At 30.9% G+C, this 24,931-nt stretch overlaps 1 protein-coding gene across 2 annotated transcripts; it reads left to right on the top strand.

Annotated features, from left to right (window-relative positions):
• Position 1: 1 nt before the first annotated feature.
• Positions 2-24,404, top strand: LOC114333012 (39S ribosomal protein L39, mitochondrial). Of its 2 annotated transcripts, none has more exons than XM_028282825.2 (5): positions 2-182; positions 412-585; positions 4,408-4,650; positions 8,624-9,066; positions 24,306-24,404. In XM_028282825.2, the coding sequence occupies exons 2-5, from the start codon at positions 456-458 to the stop codon at positions 24,378-24,380; spliced, it is 891 nt and encodes a 296-aa protein (XP_028138626.1). In that variant the 5' UTR covers positions 2-182; positions 412-455; the 3' UTR covers positions 24,381-24,404. The 2 variants fall into 2 exon arrangements, with proteins under 2 accessions (XP_028138626.1, XP_028138625.1); XM_028282824.2 differs by having other exon boundaries at positions 171-354.
• Positions 24,405-24,931: the final 527 nt, after the last annotated feature.

Genomic DNA, 24,931 nt, shown 5'->3' with positions numbered 1-24,931 from the left:
ATTATTTTGGAGTGAATGAATAACGAAATTAGGTACTAGTTTGGGTCAATAAAACGTTTAAATGTCTTAGTAAGAACCAGTTTAAAGAATTCTTGTGAATCAAAATGTCCACTATCATTCCTGAATAACGTTCAGACTTGGAATTCTTTTAATAAAGCTAACAGAAGAAGACGAGAGACAAGGTACTATAACATAACCTAACTTTTTAAGTCTTAATGGTCAGGTCAATGAATGTATTAATAACAATAATAATTGATTAAATTATTTAATATATATACATATATCTTCTAAAAATGAATTCTCTTAATACATTTAGTAAGCGATTGCAGAGGCCTGTTTTCTGTCATATTAAGAGTAAGAATATATAACCATTTTATTTATTAACTGAAGTACACAGAATAAATTTTTTAGGGTGCTTATCTGATGATACAAAGCAACAAAATGATATATTTAACATGGAACAATCACGACAAAGAGAAGCTGTTGGACGGATAGAAAAAATTGAAATAAACTATGTTGGTGCACCAAAAAATGAAATTCTCCTTATGAACAAAAATGTATCCACACCTTATGATTGTGCAAAACGTAAGAAAGTAGATTTATCACGTTCGGTGTCCATCTAGAACAAGCGCCACTTGACTGGTACCACATACTTAAATCATTCATTAAGTAACACAGTAGTACTACTGATGTTACTTATGCTTTATTGGTATCTTTAATAAAGCCTTAGTAATACTACTCATGCGTCATGGGCACCGAACGTGTTAAATGTTATATCCTTGGGTTTAGGAAAAAACGTCTGGTTTGTAGCACTGTACTGTAATTTATTGAGTTTAACCAGTGATCAGTAACGCTTCTGAATTTCCTGCCATCAGTACCCTGTTAGATTTTATCTAACATACTAATGTTGTTGCTTATTTTTGTTTTTTTTTGGGACTTACCTGTATTTTTTGTTGTAAATGGTTCTTTTCAATAATTATTAAGTATATTTATTAGATAATTGAACTACTGTCATAATAAAATATAATTTAATGTCACTGATGCAATCTGTAATATAGACCTGGATCCCGCGTACCAAAAAAAGTTGATTAATAGCAAGCTGAATATTTTTATATAGCTTAACAGTGTCTAGTCAGACAATCTTTGATGTATGGAAACAGGGGAAGTTTTAATTGTGGAACAGGTTAAAAATTTGGAAAGTCAGACTACGAAAACATTCCATGTATTTTGTCAGACAGAACTTCCAATTGATTGGGCATTTTAATGAGTGGAACACAAAGAACATGTCAATTGACAAGAATCATGTTGGTTAGTAATAGCAGTCTGATTTTTGCATGAGAGTTTAATGAAAGGACAACAAATCAATTGGATCTTCTGTCCGACAAAATACATGGGACGTTTTTGTAATCTGACATTCCAAATGTTTAAACTGTTCCACAATTAAAACTTCCCCTGTTCTAGTGTTCCCGTACATCAAAGTTTGTCCGACTAGACACCGTTAAGCTATTAACAAATTTTCAGCTTGCTATTAATCAACTTTTTTTGGCACGCTGGATCCAGGCCTAATATACTAAATAATTTCATTGGAAGAAAGTTTCCAACAATCCAATACTGTATCGGCTTTCTTGGCAATAACTTTTATACCTGTGTATCAATATGTTGAGTTTGTTGAGGTCTGGTTTTTTTGAAGTTTGTTTTGGTTTTCTCTATGTCTAAATTCGTCTCTATGTTCTGTTTTTTTTTTAAGAGTCTGTGTGTTTAACCAGATCCAATCGAGAATTTTTTTTAGCCATGATATTTGTCATCTATCAGAACCCATTTTCCTTCAATCTCACCCTTCATTATCAGCTGCCTCAACTTGTACTTATCATTTCGAAGTATGTGCACCAAATATGTTGTCTTTCTCCTTTTAATGGTGGTCAAAAGTTCTCTGCCTCTTCCCACTCTGTGCAACACCAGTTGGTCCATAATATAATTGGTCCATGGTATTTTCAAAAATCTCCTAAAGAGCCACATCTCAAAAGCTTCCAGATTTCTCATTAAGTCAGCACTAACAGTCCATGCTTCAGCACCATAAAGAAGAATAGAGTGGATATAATAATTTTCTATCCGATATCCAATTTGTAGATTGAGTCTTTGGGTACTCAGAAATTTCTTCATCTTCAAAAAGGCTGCTCTTGATTGCTCTATTCTTTGGCCACTTGTTCAGTATCCCCCTTTTTCTTCAGATCTTAAATTTTGAAGAACATTACCCACATTTAATTGTGCAGAAGCAGGTTCTTACAATCTGTTCTTCTACTTCATTGGTTGAAGCAGCTTCTTAACAGTTTGTTACGTATAGACAACTTCGATGTTCTGCCCAGTATCCAATAATGTTTACAAAATTTTAAATTTAACTGTTGGCACTTTTTCCATATATGTGTTCTCCATGTCAAAGTTTTGTCCAGGTGCAAACCAAGGTATTTAATGCTTTCGGCTTGTGGAATTGCTTTGTTATTTATTTCTATATTAGGCGATATTTTACGACATTTTGTAAATATGATATGTTGTGATTTTGATTCATTTATCTTTATTCGCCATTTCTTTGTCCACGTTTCAATGTTCCTAATATGCCTTTGAAGAGATTTGGTAGCTGTTGCGGGATTTTCATCTGTGACTAACATAGCTGTGTCATCTGCGAATGTTGTAGTCGTTACATAATTCGTTTATTGGTATGTCGTGTGTAAATATTAGATATAATATAGGACCCAGAACACTACCTTGAGGGACTCCAGATCGTATAGGGTAGATTTTTGATGTATCTGCTTCGTGCTTGACACGGTAGTACCTTTCTTCTAAATATGATTTTAGTATAGTAAACATTGAATCTGGAACGTTCATTTTTATTTTGAAGAGGAACCCTTCATGCCAGACTTTATCAAAAGCCTGACTGACGTCAAGAAAAAATGCAGAACGTCACTTTTTTTCTTCAAAAGTTTTATTTACTATATCAACGACTCTATGAACTTGTTCTATTGTTGAATGCTTCTCTCTGAAACCAAACTGGTGATCCGGAAAAAGATTATTATCAGTTATTATCTTCATTAGCCTGGGCTGGTCGCTAATAGCTTCTCAAATAGTTTAGCTAGTACCAGTAAGAGACTAATAGGACGATAAGAGGTATGTTCGTGAGGTGGTTTACCATGTTTATGGATCATTATTATATCAGCAATTTTCCATTGCGTTGGTACAATTTTGAGTCTTATTGCGTCGTTGAATAGTTGTGTTATCATAACTACACCTTTATCTGGTAACTCTTTTAAGATAGTTACTGTTATAAGGTCATAGCCAGGAGCTTTTTTGGTTTTTAATCTATATTGAATAGTATTTCTTACATCTCTTTTTGTTACTGGTTTAATTTGCTCACTTGGCTGTTGGATTGTTGCTAGACTTTCATAGATAGCCTCATCTTCTTCAGCACTGACAGAGGGTAGAGGTTGAAAAACTTCTTCAAGATATTTTCCAAATGCCTCTGCTTTTTCTTGATCTGTTCTCGACCATGAGCCATCTGGATTTCTTAATGCTGGTATGTGTTTACTGGGTTGTTTTAATTTCCTGGTGGCCTTCCAAAGTGAATAATCGGTATCTGCTGTTGGTGTTAAATTTTGAAGATAATTTTCGATGTAGGAGTTTTTGTGCTGTAGTATTGTATTTTTCAGCTGTCTTGCGGCTCTATTGTAGTTCATTTTGTCTTGATGCTGCCTTGTGTTTTGCCATATCTGTCTTAGTCTCCTCTTCTCTTTAATTTGATTTCTTATATTAATAGGATTGTTTCTTTTATTCTGTGTATCTTTACATTCTGGAGTGGCATTCCAAGCAGCTTCTTGGAGAAGTGTAGTAAATTCGTATACTGCCAATTCAAGTTCATCTTTTGTTTTGAGAGAAATATTAAGGTTTATTTTTTGATGTATTTCTTCCCTGAACTCATTCCAGTCGGTTTTATGATTGTGCAGTTTTGCTGGACGTTCCTTCTCAACAAATCTTGAATTTAGCGTCGCTATTCGATAGCGTCTATCTATCTATCTATTTATCTATCTATCTATCTATCTACACACAACATAAGTGTTTCACTTCATTCTTTGTCTTATCTAAGGTATACAGCCAACTACAGGGTTTACCCTTTTTAGTTTTAAATTCTTTAATTTCAATATAAATTAATGCAGGGGGTGACTGGTCAAAACGTTAAGTTGGGCATATCTGTCCGGAGATGAATATATCAGGTGCAAAAGAAAAATAATAAAAAAAAGCTAAAAATGTTACATAATTTCTAATGGCGGTACTGACCACAGATAAACTGAAAAAATTACTGTTCTGATTTATGCCGCTACACCATGCATTAGTTGATACACTTTAACTACATTGTTTTAGATATGGGTGATACTGTTCGCAATAAGTCAGTAGTAGGCTTAGTAAATGGAGAAACTCTTTGGCATCTACATAAATGTTTACCAGGAGCCTGTAAATTAGAACTTCTTCACTATCACTCTCCAAATCCAACATTTGTTAATAAAACTTTTTGGAGAACTTGTAGCTTTCTCATGGGAGCAGTAGCTTCACAAGCTTTTAAAGATAATGTTAGGGTGTGCCTACATAGTTTTCCCAGTCCTAATGGTAAGTGATATAATTATATGTACACAAAGAATTAATTAATTGTGCAGGAAGTTAATCATTTAATAATAGAAACAATGATTATGTTTAAACATTAATGATTAATGGGTCACATTAGTATAGCAATGGGATGTGATTTCACTACCAGTTATTCAGTTACTGTGATTTATAAATCACTGATAACTGCCGTTCTTGGTGAACTTAGATAAATGTGATTAGTGACCAGATATATATCTGTGGTACTAAGGCAAAACCCGATATGTCAAAAATTATCAATTTTTCGTTTTCATTGCCAATATGAAAAAAAATACAAAATAATACAATACAAAAAAAAAAAACCTTGAGCGAAGAAGAATATGATGACAAACCCCAACATGGCCAAACGCATCCATGTAACCAGTAGATGATACAATAAGTTTCTGATGTGTTCACTATTACAACAACACCGCGAACTTTTAAACTAATTTGCTGCAAAATCATGTTTTTTGACATCGGTTTTTGCCTTAGCACCACAGTTATAAGATATCAATTTCACAGTCACTGTCTCACAAAACGTGTTTATACCGGGTGTCCAGAAACTCTACCGACAAACGAAGACAGATTCCTCAGATAATTTTAAGAAAATTTAACCCTATTCACTTAGTCCAGAAATGCTCCCTAAGGGAGCTAGGGCTATTTGAAGATGGCGTCTGGTAATTAGTTTTTCTTAAATACCTCCAGAACGCTTGTATTTAGAAAAACGAAAATCGGTATGAGTATTTATCTTCCGGAGATAAATCGATTCCAAGCATTGCGAATTTCTAGTACCAGTCACAGGCGTGTCCGTTTTGGTTAGGGCAACGGTTATTTTATCGCATAACTCTTTTGCCTTTTCTTTTTAAGCATTTTTTACTCTGGATTATTAAATGGTGAGATATTCTAGTACTAAAAGCTACTCTTGCTTTAAGTCTATAACATACACCTTTTATAGAAAAATCGATTTGAAAATTTTTGGTTTTTTGAATTAAAAAAAAATATTTAAAAAAAAAAATTTATAAAAACGAAAACTGATACGTTTAATTATATTCCAGAGATGAATCGATTTCATTAATTGCGAATTTCTAGTACCAGTCATATGCGTCCATTTTGGGTAGGTCAACGGTTATTTTACCGCATAACTTTTTTTCTTTCATTTTTAAGCATTTTTTACACTAGATTAATAAATTATGAGTTATTCCAGTACTTAAAATTACTCTTGCTTTAAGTTGGTAAAATACACCGTTTCTTTCTTTAAAATTTTTTTCAATTTTTTTTTTTTTCAAATTCAATAGACTAAAAATGTTCAAATCGATTTTTCTAGAAAACGGTGTATCCGACCGACTTAAAGTAAGAGTACCTTTTATTACTAAAATACCTCATAATTTAATAAACCAGAGTCAAAAATGCTAAAAATTTAAAAACAAAAAAGTTATGCGATAAATTAACCGTTGCCCTACCCAAAACGGACGCCTATGACCGGTACTAGAAATTCGCAATGGATGGAGTCGATTTTCCTTTGGGAGATAAATATGCATACCAATTTTCGTTTTTCTAACTAGAGGCCTTCTGGAGGTATTTAAGAAAAACTAATTACAAGACGCCATCTTCAAAGAGCTCTAGCTCCCTCAGGAAGCATTTTCGGACTAAGTGAATTGGGTTAAATTGTCTTAAAATTATCTGAGGAATCTTTTGTCTTCGTTTGTCGGTAGAGTTTCTGGACACCCTGTATAATAAATATGATATTCTTGGTGAATGTGATTTGGATTTTATTTTTAAGTTTTAAATCAACATTAAACTTTCCCTAAAAAGAATGTTTTCAATCATTTCGTGAAGGCTCATATGTGCGCCTTCCGCATATTTCAATGAAATCATTCAATTATCAAAAAAAATTTACACAAACCTACAAATATGGTTTTATATAGTAGTTGTCATAACATAAAACTAAACTTGTAAGAATATATTTTCATTTTTAAGAGAAAAAAGTGAGCCGCACTTACTGTACCTATTAGTAATTTCTGTCACAGGATGTGATTTTGGATGTGAGAGGTGGCATTCGGATTTTTGCAGATAAAGTTAGGTGACACCTTCAGTAATAATAATTGACTTATGCTCCTTCTCAAATATGCCCGGAACATTAATAAAAAAATTAAAATATTTAAAAATTTCGAAAAACATTGATTTTTTTCTGCTTTCTTTGCTTATAACTTTAAAACGATTTGTTTTGGAACAAAGTCGTAAAGAAATAAAATAAAGATAATTGAATTTTGTACGATATATGACTGGTGAAAAATGTCTTAAGGTATTACCTTTTCTGCAATATAGCAATAAATTCAAAATAAGGGGGCAAAATAAGTCTGTTGTTATTCAATATTTTTTAACCACTTTGGTGGCACTTAGAACCTTAGTAATTCGCTTAGAAAATTATTTGTAACATACTTAAATCGTATACCAAATTTCATTAAAATCGACCTAATAAATTTTGCATAATAAATTTGCAATCTAAATGTTTTTAAAAAAGTTCAAATTTTTTAAAATCTTTCTGAACAAAAAGTAGACCATTTAGAAGTTGGCTAATTTTTTTACATATAAAGAGGTGCTCTACCTATCTAATACACTTTACAGAATTAAAATCGGTTTACTTAAGGGGCACCAGCAATGTTTTAAATTTATAAACAATTTTTTGGCTTATAAACAAATAGCTTTGTTTAATAATAAAAAAATTAATTTTTAGCAATGCAAATAATTAAAACCGGTATAATTTGACTTAAACTTTCAAATGCTGTCAGCAGAATTGCTATTTTATTTTTTAATCAAACGTTATTCGCGTTCAAACATTGCAATTTCTCGATTTTTTGAAAGTTCCACCGCGTTTATCTCGAAAACTATGCATCCTACGAAAAAACTTGTAAGAACATTTTTTGCTTAGAATTACCCAAGAAATACAAAAAAATGTATGTGTTTATTTTGCGAAAAATCGATGTTATGTAATTCCTCAAATTCTTTGTTTATAACAATCTTATCGACATCCGGATCAACTGTTACCCAAAAAATTCGTGTTCTACGGGTCAAAATACATAAAAAAAACTTGGGTAAGTCCATCTAAATAAAGGAGCCCGTAGCACCCTCTCCTGGCCACAGCACTAATTTGTTTATAAGACAAAAAATTGTTTATAACTTTAAAACATTGCTGAGGCTGCTTAAATAATCCGATTTCAATTCTGTAAAGTGCATTAGATAGGTGGAGTACTTCTTTATATGTAAAAAAATTGACAAATGTTTGTATGTTCTAGTTTTTGTTGTGCAAGATTTTAAAAAATTTTAATTTTTTAAAAAAAGTTTAGATTGCAAAATTATTATGCAAAATCTAGTAAGTCAATTTTAATGAAATTTGGTGTACGGTTTTAGCACATTACAAACATTTTCTAAGCAAATTAGGAAGGTTCCAAGTGTAACCTAAGTGATGGAAAATCATTGAATAAGGACAGGCTTGTTTTGCCCCTTATTTTATATTTATTGCTATTTTGAAGCAAGGGTGATAAATTAAGACATTTTTAACCAATCGCATCTGATAGAAAATTTAATTATCTTTGTTTTATTTCTATAGGACTTTGTTCTAAAATGAATAGTTTTTAAGTTATAAGCAAAAACAGTAGAAAAAAAAACGAAATTTTTTAAAATTTTTAAATATTTTATTTTTTTTATTAATGTTCCGAGCATATTTGAGAAGGAGCATAAATCAATTATTATTAACGAAGTTATCACATAACTTTATCCGCAAAAATCTGAATGCCACCTCTCACATCCACCTAAAAACAGATCCTTACTGGTCTAAAAGGGTTAAAATTACTTTGATTCAAAAATTACGGTCACTGATAACAGCGTGATTTTTAATCACCACATTCACCATCACTACACCACATCTTCATCACTGTTTGAATCAAAATTTTCTTTGTTTTAGTAAAATCAGGTAGTTTTGTATATGATATTCAATTGGAATTAGAAGACTGGAAACCCACAACATCAGAACTAAAAGTTTTATCAATAGAAATGATAAAAATGTGTCAACAAGAACTTCCACTAGAATGTTTGGATGTATCAAAAGATATAGCATTTGACATTTTCAAAAATAATCCCCACAAAACAAAACAGATACCTAGTATAGCTGAACACAATGGCGGGAAAGTTACATTATTCAGAGCTGGCACTCATATAGATATATCTAAGGGGCCCATGATACCAAATACCAATCATATGGGAAGAGTTACAATAGCCAACGTAATCAAATTGGAAACTGATCTTGAAGGTGGACCCATTTATAGATTTCAGGGGGTAGCTTTACCCAAACCACTTATTTTAAACCATTTTGCGTATGGCATTCTTGAAGAAAGGGCAAAGTTATTAGTAAGTATTGCTTATGTCAGAAAGCACCATGGGGGAAATGAATTCATGAACTAAATGAATATTTCCTTGTTTAAAATGCTTATCGTTTGCTTTTAGTTGCAATAACTGTATTTATGGACTCTTGACAGCTCAATATTATCAAACACATTTCAGGGCCCAGAGCACGTCAAATAGAATTCTCTTTTGCTGACGGTAGCTAGACAACGTGACGTCACTAAAATAGAATTCTATTTTGCGTGCTCCCACTGCAGGAATCACTGTGTCTTCTTCTTTAGGTGCCGTGTCTGTATTCTGACGTTGGCCTTCATCATGTTTACAATTTCTTGAAATCTCTCTCTATCGGCTGCTGCGCGAAATAATTCTTCTACTGTGCAGCCACACCATTGTCTAATATTACGCAGCCATGAAAGTTTCTTTCGACCAATCCATCTCTTTCCCTCCACTTTTCCTTGTATTATAAGGCGAAGCAGATGGTATTTATGTCCTCTAATTATACGGCCGAAGTATTCTGTTTTTCTCCTCTTTATGGTGCTTATGAGCAGACGTTCTGAATTCGGCATTTGAATACCATCTTCATTGGAAGTGTGCGAAACCCACGATATCTTTAGGATTCGTCGATAGCACCACAATTCGAATGCTTTATTTTGTTTAGCATTGTGGTTTTTAACGTCCATGTCTCACAACCATACAATAGGATAGACCACACATAACATTTCAACACCTTCTTTCGAATATTCATCGACAGGTTTCTGTTACATAAAACTGGTTTCCAGGTCATAAAAGCCTTCCGTGATATTTCGATCCTAGTTATTATCTCTTCATCAGAGTCACAATTTACATTTAACCAGCTGCCAAGGTACTTGAAATGATTTACCCGTTCTAACTCCTCTCCATCAAGAGAAAGCTGACATTGATCTATATTAATCTTTCCAACTGCCATCCACTTTGTCTTTGAAATGTTGATTTTAAGGCCTCTCCGATAATTTGCTTCACTGACTAGATTTAGTAGTGTCTGAAGATCTTGTAAATTTTCAGCAAGAATGGCTGTATCGTCAGCGTATCTAATATTGTTGATTACTTCTCCGCCTAGCCTTACTCCCTCTTGTCTGTCATCCAAAGCCTCCCTAAAAATTTTTTCAGAGTACAGATTAAAAAGGGTGGGTGATAAAACACAACCTTGTCGTACTGAAAAACTGAAAAATCACTGTGTCTACTTCTATTTTATTCTTTGGACACAAAAAAATTAGTTAATACAATATCTGCTTTTTAGGGATGGTATCACAGTATAATAATAAAATGTCTCTGTAAAAAGACAATAGGGCTTTCCATCGATTGTCATTTGTTTCGAGCTTCTGTCATATATTGTATAATCTGTGTTTAATCAACACGGATTATATGACATGTGACAGAAGCTCGAAACAAATGACTGAATGAAAAGCCCTATAAGGTTGAAGCTGACTGTTAATTCAAAATGGTTTTTTGAACAATATTTTACTGTTTTTGCTTCTTACTATAGAATCATAGCCTGATATATAATCGTAGCCTCACAAGCCTTCCTACACTTAAATCATGATGTACAATACATCATGATTATATCTTTCAGTAGTAATATTTCAATTTTTTTGAAACAATTTTCTTTAAGAGGATCGGTACGTTTTTTCGGCTGCCATGCTATTCAAATGGGGATTCATTTTTTTCGAATCCTGAGAAAACTAATAGGTATTTTTAAAAAATTTAAACGCAGAATGAAAGATTACGTTATTAGCGAGGGCCGAAAGTCCCTGAGAACTTCTATAATGTTTATTTTAATAAGTTACAGGGGTGAAAAACTAAGAGAAAATGTAGTGTTATTTTTAATTTCAAATATCTCATTCAAAATAAACTCTTTATTTATTCTAAGAGACTTTCGGCCCTCGGTAATAATTTAGTCTTTCATTCTGCGTTTAGATTTTTCAAAAATATTTATTGGTTTTTTCAGGATTTGAAAAAAATGAACACAATGTCCGTGGTAATTTTTCCAAATCTATCTTTGTCATACAACGCACTTATGTAGTCGAATAGAATATTGTCAGTCAGACACTGACAATCAGTGACAATTTTAAATAATTATTTGACATGAATCAGGAATATTTTTAGTTGATTAAATAATATTGATATGTGTATTTGATGAATAATTGATTTAAGAGGTGAACTTTATAAAAAGTTATTAATTTATTGTGTATTATTTATGGAAGATAGAAGCAGAGAATACATCAAGATATATTCTGTGATCCAAGTATTTTGTTGGTAAAGATGTTCAAAATTGTAAGCGTTCCATAGTAACAATATATTATTAAAAAATCACTTTAACACTTTTCCTCTTTTCTTGATGGAGTATTAGTTTTTGTTGGAGGTACATATAAATTATTACAATCACTGAATACATAGCTAGTGAAAAAATTATCACATTTATTAACTGAATTAATAATTTGCAATTATACAAAAAATAACAGTTATCCAAGAACATTCAAAAGCCATCTCTTTAAGCTAGTTATGACATTGTCAAGTAGAATGACATTCTAGTAATATGTACATATCCATACCAGTGTGAATTTTACTACACGTAATTTGCCATGTAAAGACAGAAAAGGTAGGGATAGCCGTAAAATATTTGCGAATTATGTACCCATAGCCTTAACAGTATTAAAACATTCATAAGATAGCTGGAGCAAGTTAAATGTACGTGTCTCATCTTCTATGTGCCTAATCTACCTTTAAGATCAAATGGGTAGATTGCAATGAAAACCAATATGTATCAAAAAGTCAGTTTGTTACAACCCTGTAACTCAATAGATCTAGGAGGTGGAAGGTGACGCATTAGGAACTTATAAATATAGGTGTTTGTCATTTCATTATTCAGTTCGAAGTTTGTAACGAAAGTTATTAGTTGTCTGTATTCCAAAAAATTGTATTATAAAAAATAAAATTGTTTTTTAAAAAATCGTTTTCCGGTTCGAAAACCATATTTGGCGCAGTCAGTAGGATTATTGGGATCTTCTTTACTGTAATTATTTATAAAATTTTCGCATGATTTTATAAATCTATTTAATTGTTTCGCGTTGCCATCAAAAGTAGGAATGTTATCAGCTTGATATTTTACTAGTTGAAAATTTGTTTGAGCCATTTTTAATCTTTAATCAAATAATAAAAATATAATAAATATTTTAATTAGAAAAATCTTTAGGAAATATTAAAAGAAAAGATCTTATTTTTGATTTATTTTTAATTTACTTAAATCATTAAAAATCTTTAGTCAAAGTTTAATAAATCTTTTTCAAAAATATCTTTAAAAGTGTCGTCCACAGCGAATCAAAAATATAATAAAAATATATATGGAAAAATTTGGAAAAAAATAGAAGGAAGCACTTACATAAAAATGTTCATTGTACTGCTGGCTGATTTTCTGGTACCAATGGGATGAAGATAATTCTTCTGAAGATAATCTGGACTATGTTCGTTCCTGGTCCCTGAAATTCCAATAGCATCTGGACTATGTTCTTTCCTGGTCCCTCGGGTAGAGTTTCGAAGGCGTTGCTGCACCAAAAACTGGATTCTTCCGATTAGTCGTAGAGACGAAAAATTACACTACTTTGGCAAAGGTAAACTCGAAACACTATGTAATTTTCGGAAAATCCTACTATGATTGCGCCAAATATGGTTTTCGAACGAGAAAACGCTTTTTTAAAAAACAATTTTATTTTTTAAATTACAATTTTTTGGAATATAGACAACTAATAACTTTCGTTACAAACTTAGAACTGAATAATAAAATGACAAGCACCTATATTTATAAGTTCCTAATGCGTCACCTTCCACTTCCTGGATCTATTGAGTTACAGGGTTGTAACAAGTTCATGTAACTAGAATATTGTCATTTCTTCTTTTTCTTCTTGCTATTTATAAGCAAATCTGCTTGTTCATTGGTGAATATTTTAATGGAAGGTTGTTTATGGAAGGTTGTCACTCCATCTTTTGCGCGGTCGGCCGATACTTTTTCTACCGATTGGTGATTTATCTCGTGCTCTTTTGAGCAAACGTGTCTCCTCCATTCTCCTTTTCTGGTTATTCCATTCTTTTTTTCTCTTTAGTGTCCATTCGTTTTTACACTGTGCGTTTTATTATCTTCTAATGTCTTCACTCCTCTTTCGATCTCTCAGCAAATTCTGTAATTCTTCTCAGTACTCTCATCTCTGCCGTTTCCAGTAGTCTTTGTGTTGTGGCTGTATCGGGTCTTGTTTCTGATACATATGTCACGTTGATCGTACACTGGTTTTATAAATTCTTGACCTCATCTCAGTGTTAATATGTTGGTTTCGCTCTATAGCAGTGATACTCAACCTGCGGCCCGCGGGCCGCATGCGGCCCTCTAGCGTTTTTCATGTGGCCCGAAGGCTCACTAAAAGGCCCTGTAAACGATTAAATTATTTGTCAAATTTCACTTGTTTGTCAAATTATTTGATAGTGTGCCGCTGTGTTTAAGACGTGTTTGTGCGTGATTGTGAAATTATATTGAAATTTTTAAGAACTCTGGGATTAAAAAGCAGGTATTATTAACTTTTAGATAATAATAAATTATTAAACAAATACCCATTTTAAAAATAATCAACACTTCTTTACTAGATACATTGAAACAACCCATTTAGTAATCACAAGAAAAATCCAAGTCAAGATTAACAAAAAAAAAGAATGTGTGTGTACTTTGTACGCACGTATACTTCATCTAATTTACTAACCGTTGCACGTCATCCGCGTCATAGCCTGTGACGTCACATGATACCAACACGACATATTTGGGCGGTAGGTGTGTTCTTTTTTAGAATCACTTTGTCGAATACACTGCAATTACAGCCACTAGACATATTTTATTATATACGCGTGGAAATAATATTTGAAGATTTCTATTAATGTTAACCTAAAGAAATACACAATAATATGTTTTTATTAATTCTATTATATTTTGTTTATAATAATATATATAATGATATAATAATATTTTGTTTTATTAATTCTATTTTATTCATTACACCTATTGTTTTCTATACTAATTAAATTTTAGTTTGTATCAACTGGGCAACCTGTTATCCTACAATTATTTATTATCAATTTTACATATTCACCAGTTTGTCACAAGAATTTTCTCAATTTCATAAAAATTGTTCCATAATAATTGCATTCCTGAATCACATTTTCTACTATCAGATTGACTTTATCTTAACTCCAATCTATATAAATTTTTTAATTTTCACCTACATCCAAACAATAATTTCCCTTCTACCTATACAACCATCAATACACATACTGTGGACATATAAATTTCTTGATATAATAATCCCTTTTCAAAATTGAAAACTTCTTCTATAACACCACTTATTTAATTTTATTTCTGTTATTACTACTAATCAGCTCACTTTATCATATTGTAATTTTTTGATCAGGTTAATTTTATTTGATACAGTCAATTTGTAGTTACCTACAGTTAAAATAATTTTATTTTGTAAAACACATTATCTTTTAATTTTAAAAAACAATAGATTTAATTAACAGACAATTTCAGATATTAAAAGCTTTACCATATCTTCGTCTTGGATCATGACTTTGTTTTTTTAAATTTCCTAGAAAATCGACTACCTTCTTCCTTAACTGTCAATGTCACATCAAGCATTTCCTTACATAGCTTTGACACTTAGTAGTCATCGTTGACCGAAGATGGTTGATTGGGTCCTCGGGTAGAGTTTCACCATGTTCCCAGAGGTTTAATCCTTGAACATCGGCCATTTTAAATTTATTTCAACATAATGTAGATTTATTTATAATCACAACCATTGTTTGGTTCTGGGGCTATTTTGCAAGTATTCAAGTAAGTAATCATAACCACATTTTTTAACTTTCACAATTTCAACCATCTTTTCAATTTTAATAGTGGGATTACTTATTTGAATTTAGATCACTGATGATGGACCGATAGGTTTGAAAACGTTCTGATGAACTCATTTTATTGAATCCATTGGGATTCTAAAAATTTTTAGTAAATATACCTTTTACATAGAAGTGGTTTTTACTTCATGTTTCAGTTTGAATAATATGTTTCATTTAATTTGTATAAATGGATTATAAAGCGTCTTTATGAAGCACATTTACTCGAATAACACTGTAACTGTAATCGAACGAAGGTGACATTTTAGAATAAATTGGTAACATTTATTTGACAGTTGCGGTGATGACACTTCATATTTGTTTATATTCTTTACTATAAGTATCTGTTTTATTATATTTACTGTTTTTATTATTTACTTTACTATAAAACCATCCTTTACTATAAAAATATAAATTTCACCTAATTTTATCACGACTTGGAATAATCAAGGTATCTGACAACTTTTTTAGTTGTTATTGTAGACATATACAAAGAAACCTACCGGCTTCATGCCGAGAGAGTTCGGAGCCGTTCTTTAATTATTAACAATGCAGTGAAAAAACGCTTGCACTGCAAATATTAAAAGATTATAACTTAATTCTCATTCTCTATTTCTCTCACATAAGTTTTTACTTATTTACATTGAATATTAATTTGTTTTGTTGTATAATCCACGTTTACAATAATTATGTGATCTATTTGATTTAAAATGGATTCAGGATTTTTTAATACTTTGGCAACTATGTCAACTTAGATCTCTGGCGTAAATAATGACGTGCAACGGTAAGTAAATTAGATGGACTGTAAGAAGTTATACTTCTATTATATGATTTAAACGAAATTAATATACTTTTTATTTATATTTTGTTTAAATATTAAACTAATTTATACTTACTACTTCCCAAACATTTTTATTAGAACAGTGCCAAAAATTAAAATAATAAAAGAATAAAACACACACAAACACATTAAACAAGCCGCAAATGATGTCTGAACATTAATTGTCGAAAAATTTTTTAACTAAATACGTATTTTCTGAAAATACAATTATATAATAAATATACTTACAATCATAAAATGTATTAAAAAAAACAAAAAAGAAAGTTTCTATTGGGACTCGAACCAGCGCTGATAAGAGCGGTTGGTATTGGAATTCATTCGCCTTCTCCGCTTAGCCACGGACACTATGTGTCATTATTTACGAAGATCGACTAACTAAACGGATTAAACTTGTGATATTTTGATATTTTGAAAGTTGATCAAATTATTTTAATTTTGAATTGAAATGATTTAGAATTGAAAAAATACAACAAAACATAGAGTAAAAAAACAATATATTAGGTGAATATTGATAGAAATTTTGATGGTAATCAAATTATATAAATAAAAGTATTACATACTATGTATTTTGGCAGATCAAATAGGTAGGTTTATACCCATGATACATTAACAATTATTACGTACCTGTTGCTTTTAAAAACTATTTAAAAGTCACTACAATATTATAAACTTTTTTGTTTCTGTCCTCACAACAATAAAACTAATATATTATACATTTGTTTACCTTTACCTCCAAACCACAGCTGCCATATCGGATAATTTTTGACATGTCATTTGAACATCCAATCAGAACAAAGTTATAATGCGCATGCGCCGGGCTGATAGGTTTTAACATATAAAAAAATCACCCTCTATCGCCGGTAAAGAAGTATAACTTCAAAAATATAAAGTGATTGTGGCCTTGAAACAACCCCTTGTATATTTAAATTTTCAATAATTATTTGCACATTTGAAAAGAGCACAAAAACTGAGTTTACAGGTTCGCTTTAATTTTGGGCACAGGAAATTTAATGACTTTAATTTTGACATTAAATATACTGAAATTTTTAAACTCGAAAGATTAAAAAGCAGATTTTTAAAGCACTTTGAATAATAAATTACTAAATTTAATAAGTAAATATTCATCTAAAAAATAATCCATAATTATACAGGGTGTCCCGAAAAGATTGGTCATAAATTATACCACAGATTCTGGGGCCAAAAATAGGTTGATTGAACCCCACTTACCTATATACAATAATGCACACAAAAAAAGTTACAGCCCTTTGAAGTTACAAAATGAAAATCGATTTTTTTTCATATATCGAAAACTCTCAGAGATTTTTTATTGAAAATGGACTTGTGGCATTTTTATGGCAGCAACATCTTAAAAAAAAATTAAGTAAAATTTGTGTACCCCATAAAAATGTTATGGGGGTTTTGTTCCCTTAAACCCCCCCAAACTTTTGTGTACGTGCCAATTAAATTATTATTGTGGCACCATTAGTTGAACACATTAGTTTTAAAACTTTTTTGCCTCTTAGTACTTTTTCGATAAGCCAGTGTTTATCGAGATATTTTGAATATTTGTCGAATCCACCACATATTTGTATATGGTTAAGTACGATTATAGAGACCTGTTAATAATCTGAAAATTTATTTATAATTTACATTTTTAGGTATATTTTGAAAAAGAAGCTACATCTCGATAAAAGGTGACTTATGAAAAAATGATTAAGAGGCAAAAGTTGTAAAAACAATAATAGTTTAATTGGAACGTACACAAACATTTGGGGGGTTTAAAGGAACAAAACCCCCATAAAATTTTTACGTAAATGTATTGAAAAAGAAGCCGCATCTCAATAAAAACTGGCTTATCGAAAAAATACTAAGAGGCAAAAAAGTTTTAAAAACGTTGTTGAATTGTGAAATGAATTAATTGGAACGTACAAAAAAGTTTGGGGGGGTTTAAGGAAATCCCCATAAATTGTTTATGGGGTGGACAAATTTCACTATAATTTGGCTTTAAGATGTTCCTGCCATAAGAATGATACATGTCCATTTTCAATAAAAAATCTCTAATAGTTTTCGATATATTGAAAAAAATCAATTTTCATTTTGTAACTTCAAAGGGCTGTAACTTTTTTTATGAGCACATTTGTACTAAGGTAAGTTAGGTTCAATCAAACTATTTTTGACCCCAAAATGTGTGGTATAATTTATGACCAATCTTTTCGGGACACCCTGTATAATACATTGGAATGACACTTACCTATTTATCACAAGAAAAACCCAAGTTTGAATTAACAAAAAAATATAAAATAATAATTGTGACCTTGAAACAACACCCTGTATATTAAAATTGTCAAAAACCGTTTGCACATTTGAAAAGAGTACAAAAAACAAAGTTTAATTGACCGCTTCAATTTTTTGTGCAGACAATTTAATGACATTAATTTCGAAATTAAATCGAAATGTTTGTGGTGAGTTCTCAGAGTTCTTAAAAATTTCGAGATAATTTCAAAATTAATTAAAGTAATTAAATTATCTGCGAAAAAAATAAAGGTGAACCATTAAACTTAGTTTTTTGTGGTCTTTTCAAATGTGCAAAGAGGTTTTGAAAATTTCAATATACAGGGTGTTGTTTCAAGGTCACAATCACTTTATATTTTTTGTTGATCTGGACCAGTATTTTTGTTTTCAAAAGATCAATACTTTTCATTTCAGAATTAAAGTGATTAAATTTTCTGCGAAAAATATTAAAGCGAACCTATAAACTCAGTTCTTTGTGCTCTTTTTAAAGTGCAAACGGGTTTTGAAAATGTCAATATACATACAGGATGTTGTTTCAAGGTCACAGTGAATTTAAGTATAATTTTTTTAATCCGGACTTGGATTTTTCTTGATTAGTAGTTCTATGGTTTGGGTTCTAAATAAGACATACTTATATCAAATATCAAAAAATATACTAGGTGGTTATAAAGTTATGGTCCAGATAAAAATGGGCAAAATCGATAAAAACACCCTGTAACTCGGGTATAAAAATCGGTGGAGCAATAAATGTAGAATATCTAGAACCGTCTCAGTGACCTCTATTCGCCATTTAAGTATTTCCGTTTCTTAATTAAACATCCTGTATACTACTCTACCTATGCGGCCCGCAAGCTGTGGCAATAGCTTGTATGTGGCCCAGGGAAAAAAAAGGTTGAGTATCGCTGCTCTATAGTGTTATTAAGACGTCCTGCCAGTCTATTTGCTTTTTGTACTTGATTTCTCAGTATTCAGCCCTATTCTGTAACTTTTAACAAATTGAATAGAAACGACCAAGTCGAATCGTAATTACCCAAAATCGGAATGTTTGATATCTATCGCGTCATTTTTGTGTTTGGATTGGTATTCTGTAACTCATAGCGTAATCGAAATCTCTGACTTCTATTTCACGCGGTTCTGAGGAGGCGGCAACCGCGCAATAACCAGTGTTCTGTGACCTGTTTGTTACTCGAAATATGACACCGTTGCCATATCCTCAATGTTTTCATACTTTCTTCATACTATCCCCCACATAACAATTTCATGTTCTTAGTAGATTCATAGAACATACTTTTCAGAAAAAGTATATACTTAGAATATGCGTAATTACTATTGCGAATGTGCAGAGCATATACTGAGTATATACTACATTACAGTACTTAAACGTTCTATGTATATACTTAGAATGTACTACCGCACTTCTTTTCAGTATATACCAAGAACATACTTTTTAGAAGATTCTAAGGAGGTGCTATAAACCTTCTATTTATATACTTAGAATGTACTATCGCACATATTTTAGTATATGGGGAGAATATTCCAAGGAAGTGCTATATACCTTCTAGTTATATACTTAGAATGTACTATCGCACATATTTTTAGTATATGGGAAGAATATTCCAAGAAAGTGCTATATACCTTCTATGTATATACTTAGAATGTACTATCGCACATATTTTTAGTATATGGGAAGAATATTCCAAGGATGTGCTATATTTCTCAGAAGTATGTTTTCAACATCACCCAATCTCATCCTATAGGTTCTACCAAAGAATAGTAACACACCCACAGAGTGTGTTAGTATTCTTTGGTTCTACTAATATATTATGTTTACATATTTTAATTGCATATGAGAATGTAGTTATTACATTCTACAATATTACGTGAAAAGTAAGTATAAAATATATAAACTTTAGTTAGTTATATAGGTTCCTATGTATAATAAATATTATATGGGTAAGTAGCCTATATATAAAATATAAGTAATATATTTAGTTATTATGTGCACATCAAAATAAAAATGCTGCTTATATAATTATATAATAGCCAAATATATTATAATATGTATGTAAATTACTAAAATTTATAGGTATCTATATACATTATACATACTTTTACTTACTAGGTATTTAGGAAATATTGAAGTACCAATATGAATTTATTATTTTCAAACTGCTTTTTATGTTCTTAAAAATGTTTTAGTCCTTGTAGCTAGAAATACTTGGTCCTTCCTAACAGCGTAGACATAAATGCACTGGAAACTATTTTCATATTTTGCTCTTTTGTTACCTACCCCCTTCCCTTGTGCAGGTATAAAATGCAATGCAAGGGTCAGAATGACAATGAATGGCCGTTTCCGGATTCCCGAAAATTATTTTACTTATGGTATAAACTCAAATCAAAATGGTATATTCATTTCAACTGAAAACGAAACGAGAATTTCTCATTTTTCTTCACAATAGAATTAAGTTTTAAACTTTTTACCATACAATTAAAACGGTTTAAAAAAAATGAATTAGATAGTTCAGTAGTACCTACTAAAATACATAAATTTTATTAATTATTCTTAACGCGAAGTTGATAATCTATAGGCTCACATTATTCTTCTTCCTATAGGTACGTACATACAGTATATTATTTTTAGATATTTTAAAAGTATATACAAGTAGGTATGTGTTAAGTATATACTTTTGCATATACTTACGCATATACTAAGAATATTCGATTAAGGTAAATTCTAAGAATAAACTTTTACGAACATTCCGAGATACTACGTACCCGAATGTGCTCAGTGTATTCGGTGCAAGAATATTCTTTGAGGCACATGCAAAGAACATGAAATTTAGAATGTTTTTTATGGTACATGCTATGCTTGTACTACGCATATACTAAAAAGGATATACTTCGACGAATGTTGGTAGGATATGCTTAGAACATGATGCGAACATCATTGTTATGTGGGCCTCAAGTTTTGAAAAGTAAATAAAATATTAGTGTTAATACTGGATGCAAAAATCTCAAAAGAGGATAAATGGTTTTAAATTAGAGTTAATTAAAATTGATATAAAAAAGAAGATAAACTGATAAATAAAAAGATAAGTGAAAGTGAATTGGCTCCGTGCGTCTCCCCTCTACTTACAGTCACGTGACACGCTGTCAGATTTTGTCAGGACGTTTTAACATTGAGTCTTATGGGATTATTTTGTTAAACTTGAATATTTTATTTTGTAGTGATAATAACCGAATACAATTGTTAGAATTTATTAGTTATTAATTTATACTGTAATTTATAGTGCAACAAAAATATTTTCTTTTTCGGTAATAAAGATTTATTGACATAAACTGCGATAGTGAGGTTATGTATACAAAATCAAACTGATAATCAATATTGGAAATAGAAGAATTTATATCAGATTAAGTGCGTTTTTATTTTCTGTTTATATTAATACATAATAGCGGGACACGGCATTTTTTTTAAATGTCTCATTTAAACATACACAAAGCGTCCTGATAAAATTTCAAAAAACCGCCACCATGAGCAGGTCGGTCGATTTTGCTTTGACACTTTGTTAACGCTCAGAGCGAATATAAGAAGTATAAATGCTTTTAACGCTCGGTTTCATAATCAGTTAAAGTGGACTTTAAATTTTAAGTGGGCACCTTTATCAATGCAATTCATGATAAATGTCAACTTTAAAGTGAACTTGAGTTAATGTTCACTTTAAGTTGATTATGAAACCGGGCGTTTTAAATCAAAGATATTTAAGTTGATGTTATTAATTCATAATTATTAATAAATTATTTAAAATTGATATTACTAATAATATGCAATCTTTAAGATTCGACTCCAGCTGAAATAACTGCTAAACAACTTTTCCCAAAAATGGCATCTTTTCTATAATTTGTTCAGACTATGAGCGTTGACTGATAAATATACAAGTAGGTATACTGGTATAATATACAAATATATTTATATTTATCAATCAACGCATAAGAAGTCTATTGTATGCTATTCTCGTACATTATACCATTCACCATTGATTGAAATTGTACAAGAAATAAAAGCAAAAAAAGTATGGCAACACTGCGAGCGGCAAACATTTAGATGTCACATAGCAAATAAGTAAGGTTAGGTCCAATTCATACTCCTACAACATGTCTAAATTAAATATATAATTATCTAAACAAATAAAACCACAGACTAAAAATGAAGCAGCTAAAAAAAGGTAGAAATACTATAAATAATTATAAATAAGTAGTAATCAATTATTTTTATATATAAAATATAAACGTCAAAACAAAACAAAATGTGCTTGTGTCAACCACAATTCCGATAATCGAAATCTCATCTCGACAGGGTAAATGCTGTCGAAGTGATTTCTATTCACTCTTACGATTGTAGAGATTCCGAAGTAGTTATGGAATACGGATTTGGACTATTTCGATTCGACTTAGCCACTTCTATTCGATTTTACTGACTTCTATTGTCGAAATGAGTTACAGAATAGGCTTGATTGTCGTTTGATTGATAATTAAATAGATTTTCAAAATGATTCCCCAATTATGACCTACCCACGTTGCTTTGAATATCCTCCAAACATGCCACAATGTCCCATTATTTGTCAATATTTTAACAATTTAATGACATGATTAAAAAAATTATTTTGAATTATTCATGTAAACAAAAATGGTTAACAATGTAGTTGTATGTATTGTTGTGGTTTGCTCAAATGTATGTTTATAATATTTATTTTAAATTCTCTTTACTTGGATTTATATATTTTTTTACAAATTACTATGATATCTCAGGGCTCTTTTACTAATTAAAACAAAACGTGGCTTCAAAGTATTTTTTGCTAGTTGCCTTTGAGGAAAGGGATAGACAATAAGAAAATAAATTTAACGCAATTAAGAAACTTACAAAGCAAATGTTATATTTTGAAAACCAATCAAATATCAAAAGTAAAAAAATTGAATAAACATACCATATACAATGATCAGCATAATAAAAATTTCAAACATCCATCAAATCATACATTCAAAATTATCAATACAAATTAATTAAACTTATATCCAAATCAAAGATTTCTTAATTTTAGCGATTCACGATAAAATTTCATTTATTTTTATTCTCAATAACACCAACAAAACGAATAACTCTAATTTAAAATAGGTGGTCGTGATTGATAGTCTCTGTCTACTAAAATGACGAAACTAACCTTTTGTCCCCAAAATTGATGACTTCACCTCTCTCTCCTTTGATTGTGTCTTGTACACTTTGCTCGTACTTTTCAGTTTCTCCAAATACTCCTAGTAACTCCTCTGCTCCAAATCTTAACTACATGAATAAACCCCTTCTCTCCAGACACAAGGATATCTCAATTATACGACTTGGTCCAGTATAAAACTATACATCTGTTTATTACTTACAGCATGTCAGTTATTTCTTCTGTCTGCTACCACAGTTGGAACTCCTTCCACCAAACACAAATACAGCTTTTCACAACATATACTCTTTTAAAAAACTTAGCAAATTAGCAACGTCGTCTCAGCAGAAACTATAGTGTTCTCGCGCGGTATTCAATTCACAATGCCCTCTCCTCTCATGGCAAAACCCCATCCAAATCATTAAATCTCCCACTTCGTTCTTTCTACCAATCAGGACCTACCTCTATCCAAACAAATTTTACCGTCTTCTCAAAAAAAACCAACTTTCTACTATCCAATAATCCGTAAGTCATTCTTAGTAAACACATAATTAACATTTTCAATTTCTACGGAAAAAAGTATAATTACCTATCCCGATGACTATTCACTAAACCTACTCTTTTGTATCATTCTTTTCATTGTTTCGTGGTATATCCATACAATAGAAAGTTCCGCAATATATGTTTACAAAATCTCTATCTAAATAAACGGTAGAAAAACCAATATATTGTCTTCTTAGTTTCTAAGAATGTGTTTTAACCGAATACGATTCACTAATTCTGAAAAAGACTTTCTACATCTTCTAATGCTTAATATACAGGGTTGCGACTTCTGTTGGTCGGTGATTTGATTTTTGTCTTAATATTTTCTGTTTTATTTTTGAAAAATATGGAAACCTTAATAGTATATAACTCTTATTTAGTAATATTTACATTTATTTTTATTTTAGAATGGTGCTCGAATTCCAGGAACTCAGATAATAGATAACGAAGATAACAGTTTTGTTGCAAGTATGACAGCATAATGTTAAAATATAGATGTAGAATTATTACGTTGTTTTATTCATTCTTCATTTAAACTTGAGGTACAGTTGATCCACCAGGTTTTTGCACATCGTCATCATTCGTATTATAGGAAATACACCAAAATATGTGAGCCAAACGTACATCGGTTATAAGAATTAAAAAATGGCTAATATTACGTTTTTATTTTATTACTCTTTTATTTCGTTTATTGCATTTTGAAAACTGGGTCTACATTTTTGTAGTTATTGAATATGTTTAATCATAATTGTAGATGATGTGTCTCCGACTTTCTATTAATCCGCCAATGTTGGTATATTCTTGTTGCTGACTTTTTATTATTGGCAACCGGAACCCATTACATGCTGCTGATGGGTTTGCTATACATGTTGTCATTAAGTAGAATCAGAGCTGATGCTTTGATTTTTCTCTTCTTCATGATTATTAATGCCCTCTATTGTACTCTGTGCTCATTTTACCAGTACTCTGGGCTAATTAGCAAAATACAAGAAAAAGTTATTTACCAGCAATTTTATTGCTGGAATCGAATCTT

The sequence above is a fragment of the Diabrotica virgifera genome, chromosome 4, assembly GCF_917563875.1.
Source record: "Diabrotica virgifera virgifera chromosome 4, PGI_DIABVI_V3a".
NCBI classification, from domain to species: domain Eukaryota; kingdom Metazoa; phylum Arthropoda; class Insecta; order Coleoptera; family Chrysomelidae; genus Diabrotica; species Diabrotica virgifera.
This window is presented reverse-complemented; position numbering and strand designations above follow the sequence as displayed.